The sequence below is a fragment of the Rhamphochromis longiceps genome, linkage group LG10 (assembly GCF_057381845.1).
Source record: "Rhamphochromis longiceps isolate RC_006_pf linkage group LG10, R_longiceps_female_GT1.1, whole genome shotgun sequence".
Lineage (NCBI taxonomy): Eukaryota > Metazoa > Chordata > Actinopteri > Cichliformes > Cichlidae > Rhamphochromis > Rhamphochromis longiceps.
The window spans coordinates 21,370,673-21,386,531 of record NC_140566.1 but is presented as its reverse complement, the minus strand read 5'-3'; the positions used below and the strand labels follow the sequence as shown (position 1 = coordinate 21,386,531).

General features: G+C 40.6%; 2 protein-coding genes across 3 annotated transcripts; both read left to right on the top strand.

Annotated features, from left to right (window-relative positions):
- Positions 1–404: 404 nt before the first annotated feature.
- Positions 405–2,677, top strand: cryba1b (crystallin, beta A1b). Its single transcript, XM_085419644.1, has 6 exons — positions 405–528; positions 869–930; positions 1,050–1,168; positions 1,313–1,454; positions 1,547–1,689; positions 1,805–2,677. The coding sequence occupies exons 1-6, from the start codon at positions 405–407 to the stop codon at positions 1,950–1,952; spliced, it is 738 nt and encodes a 245-aa protein (XP_085275770.1). The 3' UTR covers positions 1,953–2,677.
- Positions 2,678–3,077: 400 nt separating this feature from the next.
- On the top strand, positions 3,078–15,827 carry LOC146660860 (Golgi SNAP receptor complex member 1-like). 2 transcript variants are annotated; one of them, XM_085420895.1, is made up of 9 exons: positions 3,078–3,143; positions 4,528–4,645; positions 4,833–4,908; positions 5,153–5,260; positions 5,722–5,813; positions 7,397–7,471; positions 13,041–13,070; positions 13,302–13,384; positions 15,436–15,827. In XM_085420895.1, the coding sequence occupies exons 1-9, from the start codon at positions 3,101–3,103 to the stop codon at positions 15,558–15,560; spliced, it is 750 nt and encodes a 249-aa protein (XP_085277021.1). In that variant the 5' UTR covers positions 3,078–3,100; the 3' UTR covers positions 15,561–15,827. The 2 variants fall into 2 exon arrangements, with proteins under 2 accessions (XP_085277021.1, XP_085277023.1); XM_085420897.1 differs by lacking the exon at positions 15,436–15,827 and adding an exon at positions 15,234–15,427.
- The last annotated feature ends 32 nt before the right edge of the window (positions 15,828–15,859 follow it).

Here is a 15,859-nt window from a genome sequence, read left to right as displayed (position 1 = left end):
GACGGTGGATTCAAGCCTTCTTGGACCTTCTTGCTGTGAGGCAGTAGCCCTGATATTATTTGAAATCATAGAAAACATCACTTGGCTTTTCAGTGGATTCAGTGGTTTGCACAAGACTGTTGCTAATCCTCCACCTTTGTACCATGACTTTGAAAATCAAAGAAAACAGCCACATAAAGTATTTCACCGCTGAGCTGAATTTTTATGTGGGCCTATCTCATAATAGACCCACATGCCCGTGTGGAAAGCCACCCTCTCTTTTTTCCTCTAACATATAGATTTACCACAGAGGTGCATGTAGCGCAGTATAGCTGTGGGTCCTCTTTGTGTTTGCATGAATCACCGTGTGTCTGCGTGTTAACCCCTCTGTGGCTAAACAATGGAGTCCAAAGCAAAGTGCTGACATGAGTCCAGGCATGCCTGCCCCCCCCCGGCCCCTGACACCCGTGGGTGTATATATACCCCCCGTCCACACTGCCTCCGCACACTGTTCAGTGGAACCCTGCGACACACAGCTCACCAGTTTGGGTAGGTCCAAGTTGTTAAAGTAGTTACCAATACAGCACAGTTTCCCAGTCTATGAATGTAATGTAGCCTAGGCCTCTAATGCAACAATCCAACTAACAACAGGTGGTCTTACGAGAACAGAAGGAGGCCAGTGTACCTTGTTTTATTACATTAACTATAATATGAGGAAGTTATTTTAAAACAACAAGTGAAAACAGCAAAGAAGAGTGAGCAGGAGGCTTGAAGTGGTGTGACAAACCTGGGCTTTAAATTTATGGCACAGCAAACAGTGAGCCACAGGTTTTGTGATTTTGACCTTCTCACATCATTTCCCGACTATTTATGTAATTTTACTCTGCAGGTACTGCTGAAAAAGAGGACAACATGGCTTTGACAAACCCCATGCCCATGGGCCCTTGGAAGGTAAGCATATGCTTTACACATCATGTTGCAGGGATGCAAGCAGCAGCACAAGTTTTTAGTTTATGTACAGTAATATCTGGTTCAGGCTGTACTCAGTTCACCCTCTTTGCTTTTTGCAGATCACTGTGTACGATCAGGAGTACTTCCAGGGCAGGCGTATGGAGTTTACCGCCAGCTGCCAGAACATCATGGAGTGTGGGATGGAGAACATCCGCTCCCTGAAGGTGGAGTGTGGCGCGTACGTATCCGATGAGCTTCCTTGCTCTTCTGGAAACCCTTAAACTGTTTAAAGAAACTAAAACGGAGTGTCTTTCCTTCAGATTTTGGGTGGTTTAGATAGAAGGTGCGCTCATTATTCTTTTCATTTGTTTCTGGCTTCCAGCTGGGTGGGCTACGAGCACTCCAGCTTCTGCGGCCAACAGTTCGTCCTGGAGAAGGGAGACTACCCCCGCTTTGAGGCTTATAGTGGCAGCAACTCCTACCGCATTGAGAGAATGATCTCCTTCAGGCCCATCTGCTGTGCTGTAGGTTAACACAGCACACTATAACGGCCATTAGCTGACATCAGCTTATTCTCAAATTCTACTGAGACTTCTTTTTTCTCTCTTTTGCACAGAACCACAAGGACTCCCGCATGATCATCTTTGAGATGGAGAACATGATGGGACGTCAGTTCGAGATGTGTGATGATTACCCCTCCCTGCAGGCCATGGGCTGGTTTAACAACGAAGTTGGATCCATGCAGATTCAGAGTGGCGCGTAAGTTCACGGTCACTTTAGATCACCTTCACACAGCTGAAAAACACACAGCCACTAGAAAGCATTGACTGCTTACCTGATTCAAGCGTGTGTCTGTGTGCGTGTTTTCCTGCAGCTTTGTGTGCTACCAGTACCCTGGCTACCGTGGCCACCAGTACATCATGGAGTGCGACTGTCGCGGAGGAGAGTACAAGTGTTACCGTGAATTTGGCTCCCACGCCCAGACTCCTCAGATTCAGTCCATCAGGAGGATCCAGCACTAAGAGGAGAGCGCTTTCTTTAAACCTCCTTATCGCTCCACTCTTTCTCCCTCTCCCTCCTTCCTGTGCTTCCATCCCTCCTTATCCTCCTCCTCCTGTCCCGCAACCTCCATCTTCCAGCTAGTCAAAGCAGGATCTGGGACTGGACTTCAGGTGCTTACTGGCGTCAGTTGTGTCATAGCACTTTTTTTTTTAAAGAAACATCATAAAAGAAAAGAAAGATGTAAGAAAGACAGACAATAGGAATGACAGAAATGAGAGAAAAAAGCTGAATCAGTGTGAAAGAGAGGTGTCATCTGGCGAGGCTGCAGAAATGCAAAAACAACACAGACTTTTTTGCTCTTTTTCACCACTGCTGGCATCATCATCATCATCATCATCATCATCATCATCATCATCGTCACTGTCTTCTACATCAACCAGACCACCAGTGCCGCTGTTACTGTGATATAATTACTGCCTGTGTTCAAGACGATGAATAAAGAGAATGAGCAAAAAGACAGAGAATCACAATGCTGACACATATCTCAGTTACATCTGTTTGTGCTTTTTGTTTTTTTTCTGATACACTTTAACTTTAAACCAGCCTGTAAAGCTGCATCATCTTATAGAGTGACTCCCCGAGCCAAAGATAGAGCTGCCAAAGTTTACATGAGGCTAAATATAAGAGGCTGAATTTTGGGTGAATGTGTATGAAATGGAGTGAAGCAATTTCCAATACAAAAACAAAGTGTGTAAAGCTCAAATAAACATGTCTTTAATGACCTGTTTAATACTACAGAAGTAGGCATTTTTATCTATTCTATAGCTGGTTAAATAAAAGTTTTGACAGAGTTAAAGTTAAACACCCACAGCAGCTGCAAACCCCCACATTACCTCTTCAATAGTCTAATTTAAGCACATATTGCTACCAATAAATCGGTATACCCAGTGGTTTATACTTCAACATGAAGATTTTAGAATTTTATTTATCTAAAATTCTGAATGTAGGATTTTCTACATTTTTAAAATTAGCTTTACCGTTACTGATGCCTACTCTATATCAAAATTAGTAATCTCTGAAAGCGACATACATCTTGAAACCACTAGAGGCCGCTGTGGGATAGAAAGACAAGTGCGACAACTGTATCTTCTTGACGGCTGATGATGACATGTCAACAACAAACATGGCAGGCAGCAATAACTACTGGGAAGGTAAATAATGGTGCTTTGTGTAATAAAAAACCCCAAACAAACACACAAACAAACAGCTGCCACCATGTAAGGCTTTTGTTATCCAGGTCATACAAACTCAGCAGTTCAGAAACTTCATTTTATCCGCAGTTAGAAGGTGTTTTTAGCCGGTTTCGAGCTAATCTGTTAGCGTGTTAGCCTTCGTAGTTCAAAAGTCAGTAGTCAGACTTCAGCTTCCTCCTTTAAGCCAGCCTACGTGCTACCAGAGTTTGTAAACCTTTCTGTTTCATCCTCCGTTTACTGTTTATAGGCACGTAACAGGAAGATTTCAACCAAACAAGTCTTGCATCGTTAAGTGTAAACAAACAGGAAGTTAATAGTTGTTTACACATATATGGTCATTCATTGCTGACCACCAAATCAGTTACCTCGTTAATCGGATGAAGGCTTTCGTAATGTTATGGTTGCCAGTTATTATCTCCTTACATTTGGCTGAAATCAAAAGTGAGCCCAATTTTCTGTTTTGATGATCATAATATTATGAAAAACAGCTATTTTTATAATCATAAAAATAGTTTCTACCTGTACTGTGTAGTCTGTGGTTTATCAGCTTTTTGTGGATGTTTGTTGTAAACCAGTGGTTCTCAAACTTTTAAATCCAAGATCAAACTTTGGATCTCTGATACCATCTCAAACAGTAAAAGAGAATCAAAGTTTCTTTTCATTGGATAAAGGTCAGCACACTGTCAGCAGCAACCCATAATAATTCAGTGTAAAGGATGTTCTGTAATGTGTTATTGGTAAATGATAATTAAATTGTGCTATTTAAAATACACTTTACAGTGTAACACTAACCCTGCAACAATAATGTGAACTAAATAGTTTAATTTAACATGCTTCTGGTATCTTAAAACACCAGAGTTTCCGAGGCTTTATGCTTAATGCTTTCACTAACCACGTGTAGTCGGTGACCCTTTAAAATCCTTCGGCAGATTGAAAGAATTTGTCCAGAATTTAACCAAACTTGAACGCAGTGATCATCTAATGGGTCTTCCACAAAATTGTGCTCAAGGCCAAGGTAACGTTTGTCCTTTTACAGACTCTTGTACATTTTCACGGCATAATGTTGTTCCACACTACTTCCAGTTTCACCAAATTCTCACTCTTGGTGTTGTGAACAGTATCCAGTTGTTCACTCAACCGTCTTTCTGTGCTTCACACTTTACAATAACCTGTAAATCATGATGGATCATGACCGAGATGGGCTTCTCCTTCACCGACACTCTGGGTTTACATAAAATGATCTGCCTGGGTCTTTCTATCCTTACTGGACTCCTGTAGATCTGGCATGATATTGAGGGTTGTCTAATTTATTTGTTTTCCATTTATTTTCTCCCCCCGTCAGATTTGCGTAAACAAGCCAGGCAGCTGGAGAATGAGCTTGACCTCAAGCTAGTCTCCTTCAGTAAGCTTTGCACCAGCTATACCAGCAGCAGCCCAGACCAGCGGATGAGAGACAGCAGGTTGGCAGCGCTTTCCCCTCTTCACTTTAAACATGTACCCTCTCTCAAAAGAAATCTTGTTGGATATTAAAAAATCTTTGTGCTTTTAGAAGCTTTAGAACGTATAATTGTTGACTTATTGAATTTAAATTAAATTTTCTTTTTTACATTTTTGCTGAGCATCCTTTCTATTTCCGTCTGAAATCAGGTCTGACTCTCTGGGCTCATCTCATGACAACTCGCTTGTGGCCATGACGACTGAGCTGGACCAGCTCTTAGCCAATGTGAGTTAAATGTGGCACACGGTATGGTAACGTATAGGATGCCTTCAGTTGCAGACAATTGTGTTATTCTATGTTTTTAGAGTCAAACAGACTGTTAGGCCTGAAGCCTATTTGTTAAATAATTTTTTTCGAGTAGTCGAACATTTCAAATTATAATCCTGGGCTGTTTTGAAATCACATTATCTCTTAAAAGGTCGTCTGTGCTTCTGTGGCTACGTGATAAGAATTTAATCCTTTTTTGCAGCTTACAGCAGTCAATGACAAAATGGCAGAATGCACTAGCACCCCTGGAGTTTCGTCACACAACGCAGGATTGATGCACACCTTACAGAGGCACAGAGACATTTTACAGGTACATAGACTTCCTTCACTTTGTTGTAGGCTGTGCAATTAATAAAACTTTAATTTCATTTGCAGTTTTGCCGGACGGCACAGTGGTGTGGTGGTTAGTGCTGGCGCCTCACAGCAAGAAGGTCCTGAGTTCAAAGTTCAGGGACATTATTATTATAATTACTGTTTCACAATAATCACTTTTAGCCCTCCACACTTTAAATGTTATAATTAATTACGGTTGAACTTTGGGCAAATCCACATTCTAAAAACAATTTTTTCATGTCTTTGAGTGATCATATGATTAGTATTTTCCCCTCGGTCAAGGACAAAATCTTTCAGCTATTTATTGGAACATTCTGCACACTTTGAAGATGCATTTATGAAATATGTACTGTATTTTGCCCCAATGTTTTCCAATCATGTTGTTTGCTAGTGATATCATGTCACACTGGCTGTAGTTTATCGTGTTTTATTTTGCAGGACTACACTCATGAGTTTCACAAAATCAAAAGCAACTTTTATAGCCTGCGAGAGCGAGAGGACCTTCTGGGCTCAGTTCACAGAGACATCGAGTGAGTTCCCTTCCCTCTCTGATCAATAAAAGACTTCATGTTGTTAGAAAATACAACCGTGAGTGAAGCGTCAGTCACGCAGGCCTCGAGGCTGGTCAGCGAGGCCCTGGTAACCTTGCTAGATAAAACTGTGTATTGCCCAAAAGGTTGGCAAGTGTTTGTCAGCACTCACTTGGTGAAACTGGCAACAAAGAAATATATGGTGCTGCTGTGGTTGGCTGTAGTTTGTAAGAAAAATTCGACTTGCTCGCCAACCCTGTCTTCAAAGTCAAAGTTGTGCCTTTTGAAGTGGTTGCAGCAGTAAGGCACAACTTTTATTTTAAGTGCTTCACAATAAAATAAAATAAAAAAAACAGCTAATATTTAACTTTGAGGAGGTGGAGCCAAAGAATACTGTCAAATTTTTTAAGCTAATGGAAATTAATTATTGTAGGTTCTTCTTTTTAGCTCGAAGTGCAGCGCAAGTGTTGTGTAAAATTATTTATTGTGCTACTTTGTGAATAAATTTGGTGGCAAATGTAGTTTAGGCTTCTCATTGATATTGATGATAACTCTAATATTTAATATTAGAAGTTCTCTTATCTTTTTAGGTGTCATTTCTTTTATCTCCCATATGTCCCAAGATGTTACAAAAATGTGTTATTAAATCACTTGCTTACTCTCCTGCTTTACGTATGCAGAGTTTTCCTTTTCCTCCTGAATTCCTTCCATGCCTACTTTTTGTTGTCACCAAATCTAACATTTTCAGCTTTCCTTATTTTTGTCCCACTTTTCTGCTCTCTTCTCATCCCTCCTCCTCTCGTCCGATGTTATCCCTGACCAGCAGGAGGCAGAGATGTCTATTCAGTGTCTGGTTTCCCCTACCCTTTAATACTCTGCATTCCCGCTATCATATTTCATCCTCTAATAAGAGACACCTCTTATTAGCCATCTTCCCTCCTCTTCTCTGTATCTGTCTATGTCTCTCTCTTTCGCCGGGGATCTCTTTCCTAAGTGCCTTCTACAGTAAATCAGACCACAAGGCTTTCATTGAGCCAGAGCTGAGGGAGAGTGGTTACATCTGGCCTGCCTGATGCAGAGAAATGCTTTTTCACTAGAGGCGAGGAAGAGCAAGAAAGTCAGACAGAGGGAATGAGACTTTCTCCTGATTTGACTTTGATTGATTACAAAAATGATGAGAGTGAATTTTAATTATTCCCACTGAGATTAGAGGTGTGGAGGAACAGTGAAAGGAGTGGGCCAACAGAACAGAAAATAGATGATGGATTAAAAAGATTATTAGTCCAAATAGAAATGGGATGGTGGTGGTGTAAATAAGAGATGGAGGACGGAGCTTTGGGTTAAGCACTTAGAAGCTTTAATGCAGGAAGTACATCAGTATCCCGGCATGTGTTTTTAGGATGGAGGGAAATACCTGCAGCACTGATGACGAATCATATCCTTCTCTTGTCACAGGGAGGTTGACATATTTCGATGTTAAGTATATTGTCTAAGCATCTGCACACACTCATGTTCCAGCTGTAATGACGTTTTTGGTGCTAATCTGATGCTGGAGTTTACCCTTCTTTAATTTTCTTACTCAGGTCCTACAAAAGCAGCTCAGGGGTGAATAACAGGAGGACAGAGCTCTTCCTGAAGGAGCACGAGCATCTAAGAAAGTAAGACACATCTTTAAGAAAACCAGTTTCACACTTATCACAAGAAGATTGAGAGCTATTTTCCAAAATTCCTCATTGTTTACAACCCCTTTATGTGAGAGTTGAATTCTCTGTGATGTGTCTGCGGTATTTCCACTGATGTAATAAAAAATGACTGCATCAACTCAGACACTTCCTGTTTGTAGTTATAGCTTTCTGTTCAGCTCGGTTGGGTTCTATTTATAAAAAAGAAGCGATGCAGCTATTATTCAGAAGCTCGTCTTGCTTGTGTCAGTGTGTGCTGGCGTGTTCGGAGCTGTGGTGACAAACAGGTTTCATGTTGTGGAAATGCTATCCAAAGGGGAAAAAGAGAACAGGTAGATTATGGTTTGATCTAGGAGTTGAAGCTGTATCGTGTCTTTCATAAATTTGAATGTCAGTGGGCCAGCTTGAATGCTTGTTTCTAGACTTGGGACCACATCTGAGAAGGTAGACAAATCATTTGAAAGAGCCCATCGACACAGAGCACTGTCCGTCTGTGTCTTTTAAAAAATGATTTCCACATTGTATATTCAGTACAGGTGCACGATTTGAGCCATGAGCGCACTTGTTGCCAAATGCAGTGACCTGATTGGTTTGATCTGTTTATTCGGATCCACAAAATCAGAAAAATTGTGCTTGGTTTGAAAAAATTAATGCCGCAATTTTTCCAGCGAAAATATGTGTTGAGTGTGAGCGGCTGCATTAAGAACAGGTGAGTGTGAAAAATATTTTAAACCCATCCTGCGTGCAAAGGCCTTAACAGTACTCACGTACGTTAGATTGCAGGTGTTTTTTTCTCCTTCCAGTATCTTCTTCACCAGCTGTCGTGTTACTCGTGTTGCCAGTGCTGGCTGTGTTTTCCCCTTCAGAAGTAAAAAGATAATAACACAACCTACTAATTTTACTGCACAGATTCTAAACTCTGAAGTCTACCCACTCCTGATAACTTTTCAGCAAAATGACAGAGAAAACAGACCGCTCGCACTGCTAGCATTCCCCCAGGCAGGGCATCCAGCGTTGCTTCCACCCCCCTGTTTTACATTAGTTGCCAGTATTTGACTGGGCTCCCATTCCTCCTTTTAAAATACAGAGAATGACTAAGAATTCAGAAATCACGAAACAGCCCACCTTTAGTGTCTCCTGAACAAAATAACACATTGAGCTGGGGACTCACACTGCCGGTGCTTCCTGAGGCAGTGAATACAAAGTGGCTTCCAGTTTTGGTTTGACCACTTTGGAACTGGGGGGGGAATAGACCAGACTCTATATCGTATATTGGCTTTATGGGAATGACTGCATTACTGCAGATAATGAAAACATGGTTTAGGTTATTTTAACAGCGAGAGACACAACTCCCACGCTCCCATCACCGCTGTTCCCTGAAGCAGTGGATCCGCAGTTTGTTCCTTCCCCTGAGTTGCCATTGGACTGAGATCCAATTCCTCCTTTTGAAATACAAAAAATAATAAATAAAAAAGGTAATTATTGTCTGACTCTAGGACAGAGCTGTGCTGCAGTTGCATATCACCTGGTGTAAATGATGGATACGAAATGGCTGAACTTCATGATTAAAATTTCTGTAGAAACATGCGAGTTGTTGAGATTATAATGAAGGTCCAGTCTGATGATTATTCATCTGTGCTCAGATGAGTCAGGTGGTCAACAGTAATTTCTTTTATCCACTCATTTTGGCCTCTCTATATAATTGTTATTAAAAATCTTTTTTAGGGGGTCAGACACCTCCAAGTCACACCACAAACCCTCGATACATCCCAAATCTGAATTCTCACGTCACTCTGAAACTTTTTTGTTGCAACAATGAACCGAAACTTGTGAGTCAGCATTGTGGTGGCAGAAAACAGCAGAGTTAGTTGTTCAGAATGAATTGGAAACACCAAAAAGGGCTTTCATTTGTTTGTTTGTTTTGTCATTTAATCTTTAAAGTAAATGTGACTAAATCAGAGAGCCTGCACAGCTCACACATTTATTATTCAGTTTCTTGTGCAAGGGAATGCCCCACCTATCAGAGATCTATTTACAAATCCTTACTTTCATAGATCCTGTATATTTTATGTTTTGTGCAACAGCTTAAACAATTATTGTTTGCATTTAGATATATTAGAAAAATAAACTAGAAGGCTATATTGATCCTAGCTGTGAGTTTAGATCAATATATTGATATTTGATGATGAACACATGCCGTTTTCTGGTTGTTCCAGCAACAATTAAAGGTAAAATAACTGCACAGATATTTCAAAGGGCTGAAAGTGGTCAGACTTGTTTCTCCAGGCAGTTTGGATTAATGTAATATCTGAGTCTGATTAAATTATCGTAAGATTTCGTAGGTATTTTGTTGTAAATAACAGTCTTGAACACTTTTTTTTTTTTGCCTGTCCCGTTTGGCTTTTTTGCCATCAGAATTATTGTCTAAAGGCGAAGAAAGATGCCCAACGGATTTACTTTACCAAATGGACCATCCCAGCCTTGCCGTAATGGTCTATTTGATTCACCTTTTATTGTTTATTTTATTTTATTTTCACTTGCTAAATACGGGACAGATTTGACTGGGGAAAAGAAAGAGGGAAAGAAAAACAGCGAGGAAGAGGGACGGGGATAAAGGGCAAAAAACAAAAAACAACAAAATAAGCAGACAAAAAATACATATATCGATCACCTGGATCACCTGTTGAGAAAGAAAAAAGAGAAAACAAGCAGGAAAAAAAAGAGCAACATAATAAACAACATCACGATGATCTATGGGAATATAACAGTAAATAGTAAACATTATTGTGCAGCACGTAGGATCTACAGCGCACAGTGTGCTTTGAGGTAGGAGCCAAAAAGGGTGTAGTTTGTGTGTGTGAGCATCTGTGTGTACACCTGTGAGCATGAGCGCGCTTGTATTTAAAAGGTTCCTTCATGTAATGATCTGCTAGAGGGTGTGGGGAGCCACAGCCCCGTCCTCAGCACAGACCCTCCCCTAGCCCCGCTGCACGCAGCCATGAGGAAACCGTCACCTAAGAGCCAACAGAGCCCTTAATAGGCCATGACCGCAACCCCGGGTTGAGCCCTCCGAGGAAGATGCTCCTGGGGAATCCCCCGACGCCCCGTCAGGGATTAAGACTTTTTTAATGGTGATAATGGTTTTGTTTGAAAAGTCTGGAGAGCCATTAAAGTGTTTAGCTACTTCAGTGAAAAATCCACCGTGTCAGTGTTGAGATATGCACCACAGCTTTGAACTTACCAACTGACACGGCAGTTTGTCGAGCCGGGAATCCAACATGATTAGTCATCATTTAGGTGCCTTTCATTTTACATTTTCCTTAGTTAAACATTTATGAGTTTCTTTGAGATTTCATTTTCAGGTATTTTACATGGTTGCTTCTGAATACTTCTTATTAACTTCCCATTTATTTACTTTTTCTTTAATGTGGAAGTATATCAGTTTTGTTTAATATCCATTTAAAAAATTCATACAACCACAACAAGGTCATACAGGTCTAGAGACCATTCTGCAGCCACCATGCGAATTACAATTCACTGAACATGTTTGCTCGGCGAGTTCAGATAAGTCGACGTCTTCTGTGCAAACTGCAGGTGACTACAGCGGTCCGCTAGCAACCAAATTATTCACAAGGCCGCCACAAGGAGGCCAGTCATTAGGCTCGTGTGACACTGGGTATCACACTTTTTGGCCTTAACGATGAGAACATGTTATGCCTTTTTTTTTTTTTTTTAATGAAGCAAAAAGCAGTTTTGACTTTATTCTGATTTGTATTTATTTGTATTATCTTTTTGTTTTTTATTTGTTCCTAACAGAGGCAGTGTTTTTTTAAGAAAGGTCAGAGCAAGTTAAAAAGAAAAGAGTCTATACCTTTATATAAAGTGTTATATGAACATTTTAAATACTGCGTTGTATTTGATGAGTACTTCAGCTAATGCTAATACACTTTCCTGAGCCAACAGTAACATTATTGACAGTGCCAGTACTGGACTTGTTGAAATGCCAGAAATGTGCTGAGATGCGCGCTGCCGTGATCACTGAACATGATTCAGAAATAAACCACCCACTTTAAGCACCTTCCCAACCGTATGAGGAAAAAATAGCCCACCTGCTGTCGCAGTGTGGTTATTTCTTCCTCCAGTGCATCCTTGGTTTGTTTCGGATAAACAAGCGTTGCTGATTTTACCCAGAGAAACATTTTCCTCCTGTATCACCTGTGGAGGAGGAGCAGACATCAGCAAAGACAAACTATTAATACTCTTCAGACAGTTTAGACTCTCAGATTGAAAATTGAGGAGTTAAATTTACCTTTAACAGTGAAACACAGTCTCAGCAGCGGTCTCTGCAAGTTGCCTCAAAGTAGAGCCGTTACTTCCTTGCATCAAATGGGCCAACGAGGTGGTTTGGTCATGTCCCACCGGGAGGAAGTCCTAGAGCGGATTCGGGCATGCTAGACAAATTGCATTTCTCAGCTGGACCCAGATCTGGACCTGAATGAGGGATGTGGTTGGTTAACTGGTTCATTTGCTGGTTGGCTTGTTGACACATTTAGGTTTGAATGGTTCCTCTCATTTCATTTTCACAAGAATCTATTGGCTGTGTTTGTTAAATACGCAAATGTCCAATGGTGGGGAGTCGATCCGCGTTATTGCCTCTGCTCTGTTTTCAACAAAGATGCCAACTAAACCAAATTTTTAAAAAAGACTCAGTGGTTCTAACTTTATAAGTGTGACTAGTGGTCAGATATGCAGAAATGGAAAACCATTGGAAACCATGTCTGTGTGCATATTGTAGCTGTATTCATATTCATGTACATTGAACACAGGCAGATTTAAATTTAAGTTATAATGTTATGCTATATCACAAGTAAAGAATAGGAAAATAAGCAAAGAAAGAAAAGTAGGGTCTGCTAAACATGAAGCTGCCTCGCCTCTGACTCTGTCGGCTAATAAAGGATCGTCTGAAAAAGGAGAGGATGGCAGCAGATAGATGGTGGGAGCGGTGGACGAATAGATGGAGGAAGTATAAAGCACAGTATTGATTTTTGGTCTCTAGTGAAGTCCGACAGGATGCATGCAGCTGCCTTTATATGCTCCGCTCAGCCCCAGACTTTTTCTGCCCATCACTTATCTTAGCAGATAATGCAAGCCCTTCTCTGTGTGTATGTGCACTGTTGACCCTCTGTATGTTTTCCTTACGCCTCAAGAAAATCAGAGATCAGAACCAAACATTATATATCCATATGTTCAGAGCTGAAATTTTATACACGTTAATGGACTTTCCCCAAAATCGCCCATTAACAGCACTTTCTCCTCCCTCGCAGGAATCAGATGAAGTGCTTCTCTTATGATAACAGACCGATCGGGCTGTGTGGGTTCATGGCACAGGCTTCCTCTGAGTCTTGTTGTATAATTCCATAACTTCATATAGAGAACATTTGAAATGATCTCATAAGGTTATTTTAGGAAGTTTTATTCTTTAACTTTACTGAAGATGGTTGACTTACTTTTATCCTTTTTCTTGTTTTTTGTCCTATGTTCACAGCTCAGACAGTCATATTGACAACGCAATAAGGTCAGTTCTATTAATGCTTCATTTGCTTTCCTCCTCCCTTGCTTTGTTCTCACTCAACACGTGCCCATCATAAGCAAATGCAGCACATTTCAGTCTATTAAAACAGACTACTGTAGCTCCCTACTTTTAGCTCATTAGCTGAAACAAGCTTAATGTGATTCTGCGAAGACAGCTACTGTGTGTGCTTCTTTTTGTGCTGCCGCCAGTCCCTAATGGTTTGTCTCCCTGCAGTATCGCCATGGCTACCAAAGAGAACATCACATTTCAGCGTGGGATGTTGAAGTCCATTCAAACCAGGGTCACAACTTTGGCCAGTATCCTTTTATCATTGATATCACTTCTCTTCTTTTTCTCCAGACTCGACTTTCTTTCCTTTTTTCTGTGTTAAAATAAAAATGCCAGTTCTACTCGTTGCACAGGAAAATAGAAAACTGCTTGTGAAGACAGGCAACGCCTGTGCAACCACTCTCAGTCAGCTGCGGTCTTCAAAGCAAGTTAGGCGCGATAAGACAGAGTCAGTCTGCTATGAGTTTGCGATCGAATGGAGTCAACTTGGAAGTTACGTGCAATCTGTGATAATATGGCGAAATGTGTAAATGTGATAAATAGGTCAAAACCACAAGTGTGGAATTGTCTGGAGGAATTACATTGCATGAACGGCCTGTTTAAGGTCATGCCAAAGCATTGCCATCACATTTAAGCCCAGACTTTGATTAGACCAATTCAAAACCTTCATTTTGTTTTTCATACAGGGCCAGTGTGAAATGACATTGTCATTTAAAGGAAAAGTTATTTATGAGATCAAGGAGGTGGCAAATACTTTTTCACAGCACTGTACAGTCATGGAAAAAGGTTTTGAGAATGACACAAATATTGGTTTTCATAAAGTTTGCTGCTTCAGTGTTTTTAGATCTTTTTGTCAGTTGTTTCTGAATCATCGTTAGAGGACCTTTGAACCTCTTTCCTTGAAATTCTTGATGATCCGATAAACAGTTGACTGTTTATCGGATCATCAAGACATAAATGTAAATGCAATCCATTCCTTATTATAATTATTATAATAATGAATTGCACTGTCTTGATGATCCGATAAACAGTCAACTGTTTATCGGATCATCAAGTGCAATCTTAGCAGCAACAATATCCTTGCCTGTGAAGCCCATTTTATGCAACACAATAATAATTATAATAAGGAATGTATTGCATTTATATAGAGCTTTTCGAGAACCGCAAAGTGCTGTACAATTCCACTATTCATTCACTCTCACACACTGGTGGAGGCAGCTACAGTTGTAGCCACAGCTGCCCTGGGGCAGACTGACAGAAGCGAGGCTCCCATATCGTGCCATTGGCCCCTCTGGCCAACACCAGTAGGCGGTAGGTGAAGTGTCTTGACCAAGCACACAACGACCGAGACTGTCCGAGCCGGTTCTCGAACCAGCAACCTTCCGGTTACAAGACGAACTGCCAACTCTTTGAGCCACGATCGCACACAATGCTGGCTGCACATGTTTTCTTGCAGGTTACCATGGTTAACAGGAAGAACAACGATTTCAAGCATCGCCATCATTTTAACAATTCCAGTCTGCTATTCTAACTCAATCATCATAACATAATGATCTCCAGCCTTGTGCTTGTCAACATTCTCACCTATGTTAACAAGAAGAAGGACTTTGCAGTTTATCTGATCACTCTTCATAAAATTCTGGAGTATATGCAAACTGCCTTCATAAAAGGTGAAGCAGCAAACTTTCTGAAAACCAATATTTGTGTCATTCTCAAAACTTTTGGCCACGACTAAATGTTTGCTAGTCTGTCTGGGTGTGAATGAAGAAAGACGACCCATGCAACTGTCTTCCAATCAAAAAAGGTTGCCCAGAGGTGAACAAAGGAACACCCCCCACATCTGGGTGAACACTTGGTCACCATAGCTACCAGGGAACCACTTTCCTTTCCTAGTCACGAGGATGTTTCTGTCTTATTTTTACTTTGTGTGACTGAGCCATACGCACTTAGATAGTTAAAATAATAAATGCTAGATTGCACTAATAAATAAAAAAATGAACAGACCTGAGATGAACACTGACCATTGAACTGAATGAAAAAATATTTAGAAAATATACATTTTTTGCTATTAAGTCTTAAATGACCATAATTTTAAAGTCTCGAGTCCATCTGACAGGCCTGTGGGTTAATATAAGATGGTTTGGATCCACTGAACCACACCGCTGGATTGGATTTTTGTTTCGGAGCCTTGCTGATGTTTTTTCCTGCTACTCTCTGTCTCTTATTTACTTACTGCAAGGAAGGGAAACCCAGCTTGGGTCTTAATTATTTTCCTTCACCCTGCTACCCCACCTCTCAGATCGCTTCCCCACCATCAACAGTCTCATCCAGAAAATCAATTTGCGCAAGAGGCGGGACTCTATAATTCTGGGTGTGGTTATTGGTGTCTGCACCATACTCTTGTTGCTCTACACTTTCCAATGAATCGCCATCAACTGACAAAATATACGCACTGTAACTCTAACCAAGTGTATACCATGTGGTTTTTATTCTCTCTATGGCACAAAAATATAATTGACATAAAATATTGAAAATAAAATGTAATTTCTCAGATTGGAGAGTTTATTTATTTTCTGGGGATTTGTATATTGCTGCTTGTATCCTGTTATTTTAACTCCTTATAAATTCACATAATAACCTTTCATTTGGATTGTGTATTGTATTGACTTATTTTGTTAAATAAAAGTGACAAACTCACTTCCAGCTTGGTCATGCTCATTCAG

What these genes read in the sequence shown, in the direction of transcription:
- cryba1b (XM_085419644.1), top strand. Translation starts at nt 405, where the DNA reads ATGAGTCCAGGCATGCCTGCCCCCCCCCGGCCCCTGACACCCGTGGGT. An exon ending in TCAGGCCCATCTGCTGTGCT is followed by an intron (nt 1,455 to 1,546) that starts GTAGGTTAACAC and finishes TCTTTTGCACAG; the next exon opens with AACCACAAGGACTCCCGCAT. An exon ending in ATGCAGATTCAGAGTGGCGC is followed by an intron (nt 1,690 to 1,804) that starts GTAAGTTCACGG and finishes GTTTTCCTGCAG; the next exon opens with CTTTGTGTGCTACCAGTACC.
- LOC146660860 (XM_085420895.1), top strand. Translation starts at nt 3,101, where the DNA reads ATGTCAACAACAAACATGGCAGGCAGCAATAACTACTGGGAAG. An exon ending in CAGCGGATGAGAGACAGCAG is followed by an intron (nt 4,646 to 4,832) that starts GTTGGCAGCGCT and finishes GTCTGAAATCAG; the next exon opens with GTCTGACTCTCTGGGCTCAT. An exon ending in GAGCACGAGCATCTAAGAAA is followed by an intron (nt 7,472 to 13,040) that starts GTAAGACACATC and finishes CTATGTTCACAG; the next exon opens with CTCAGACAGTCATATTGACA.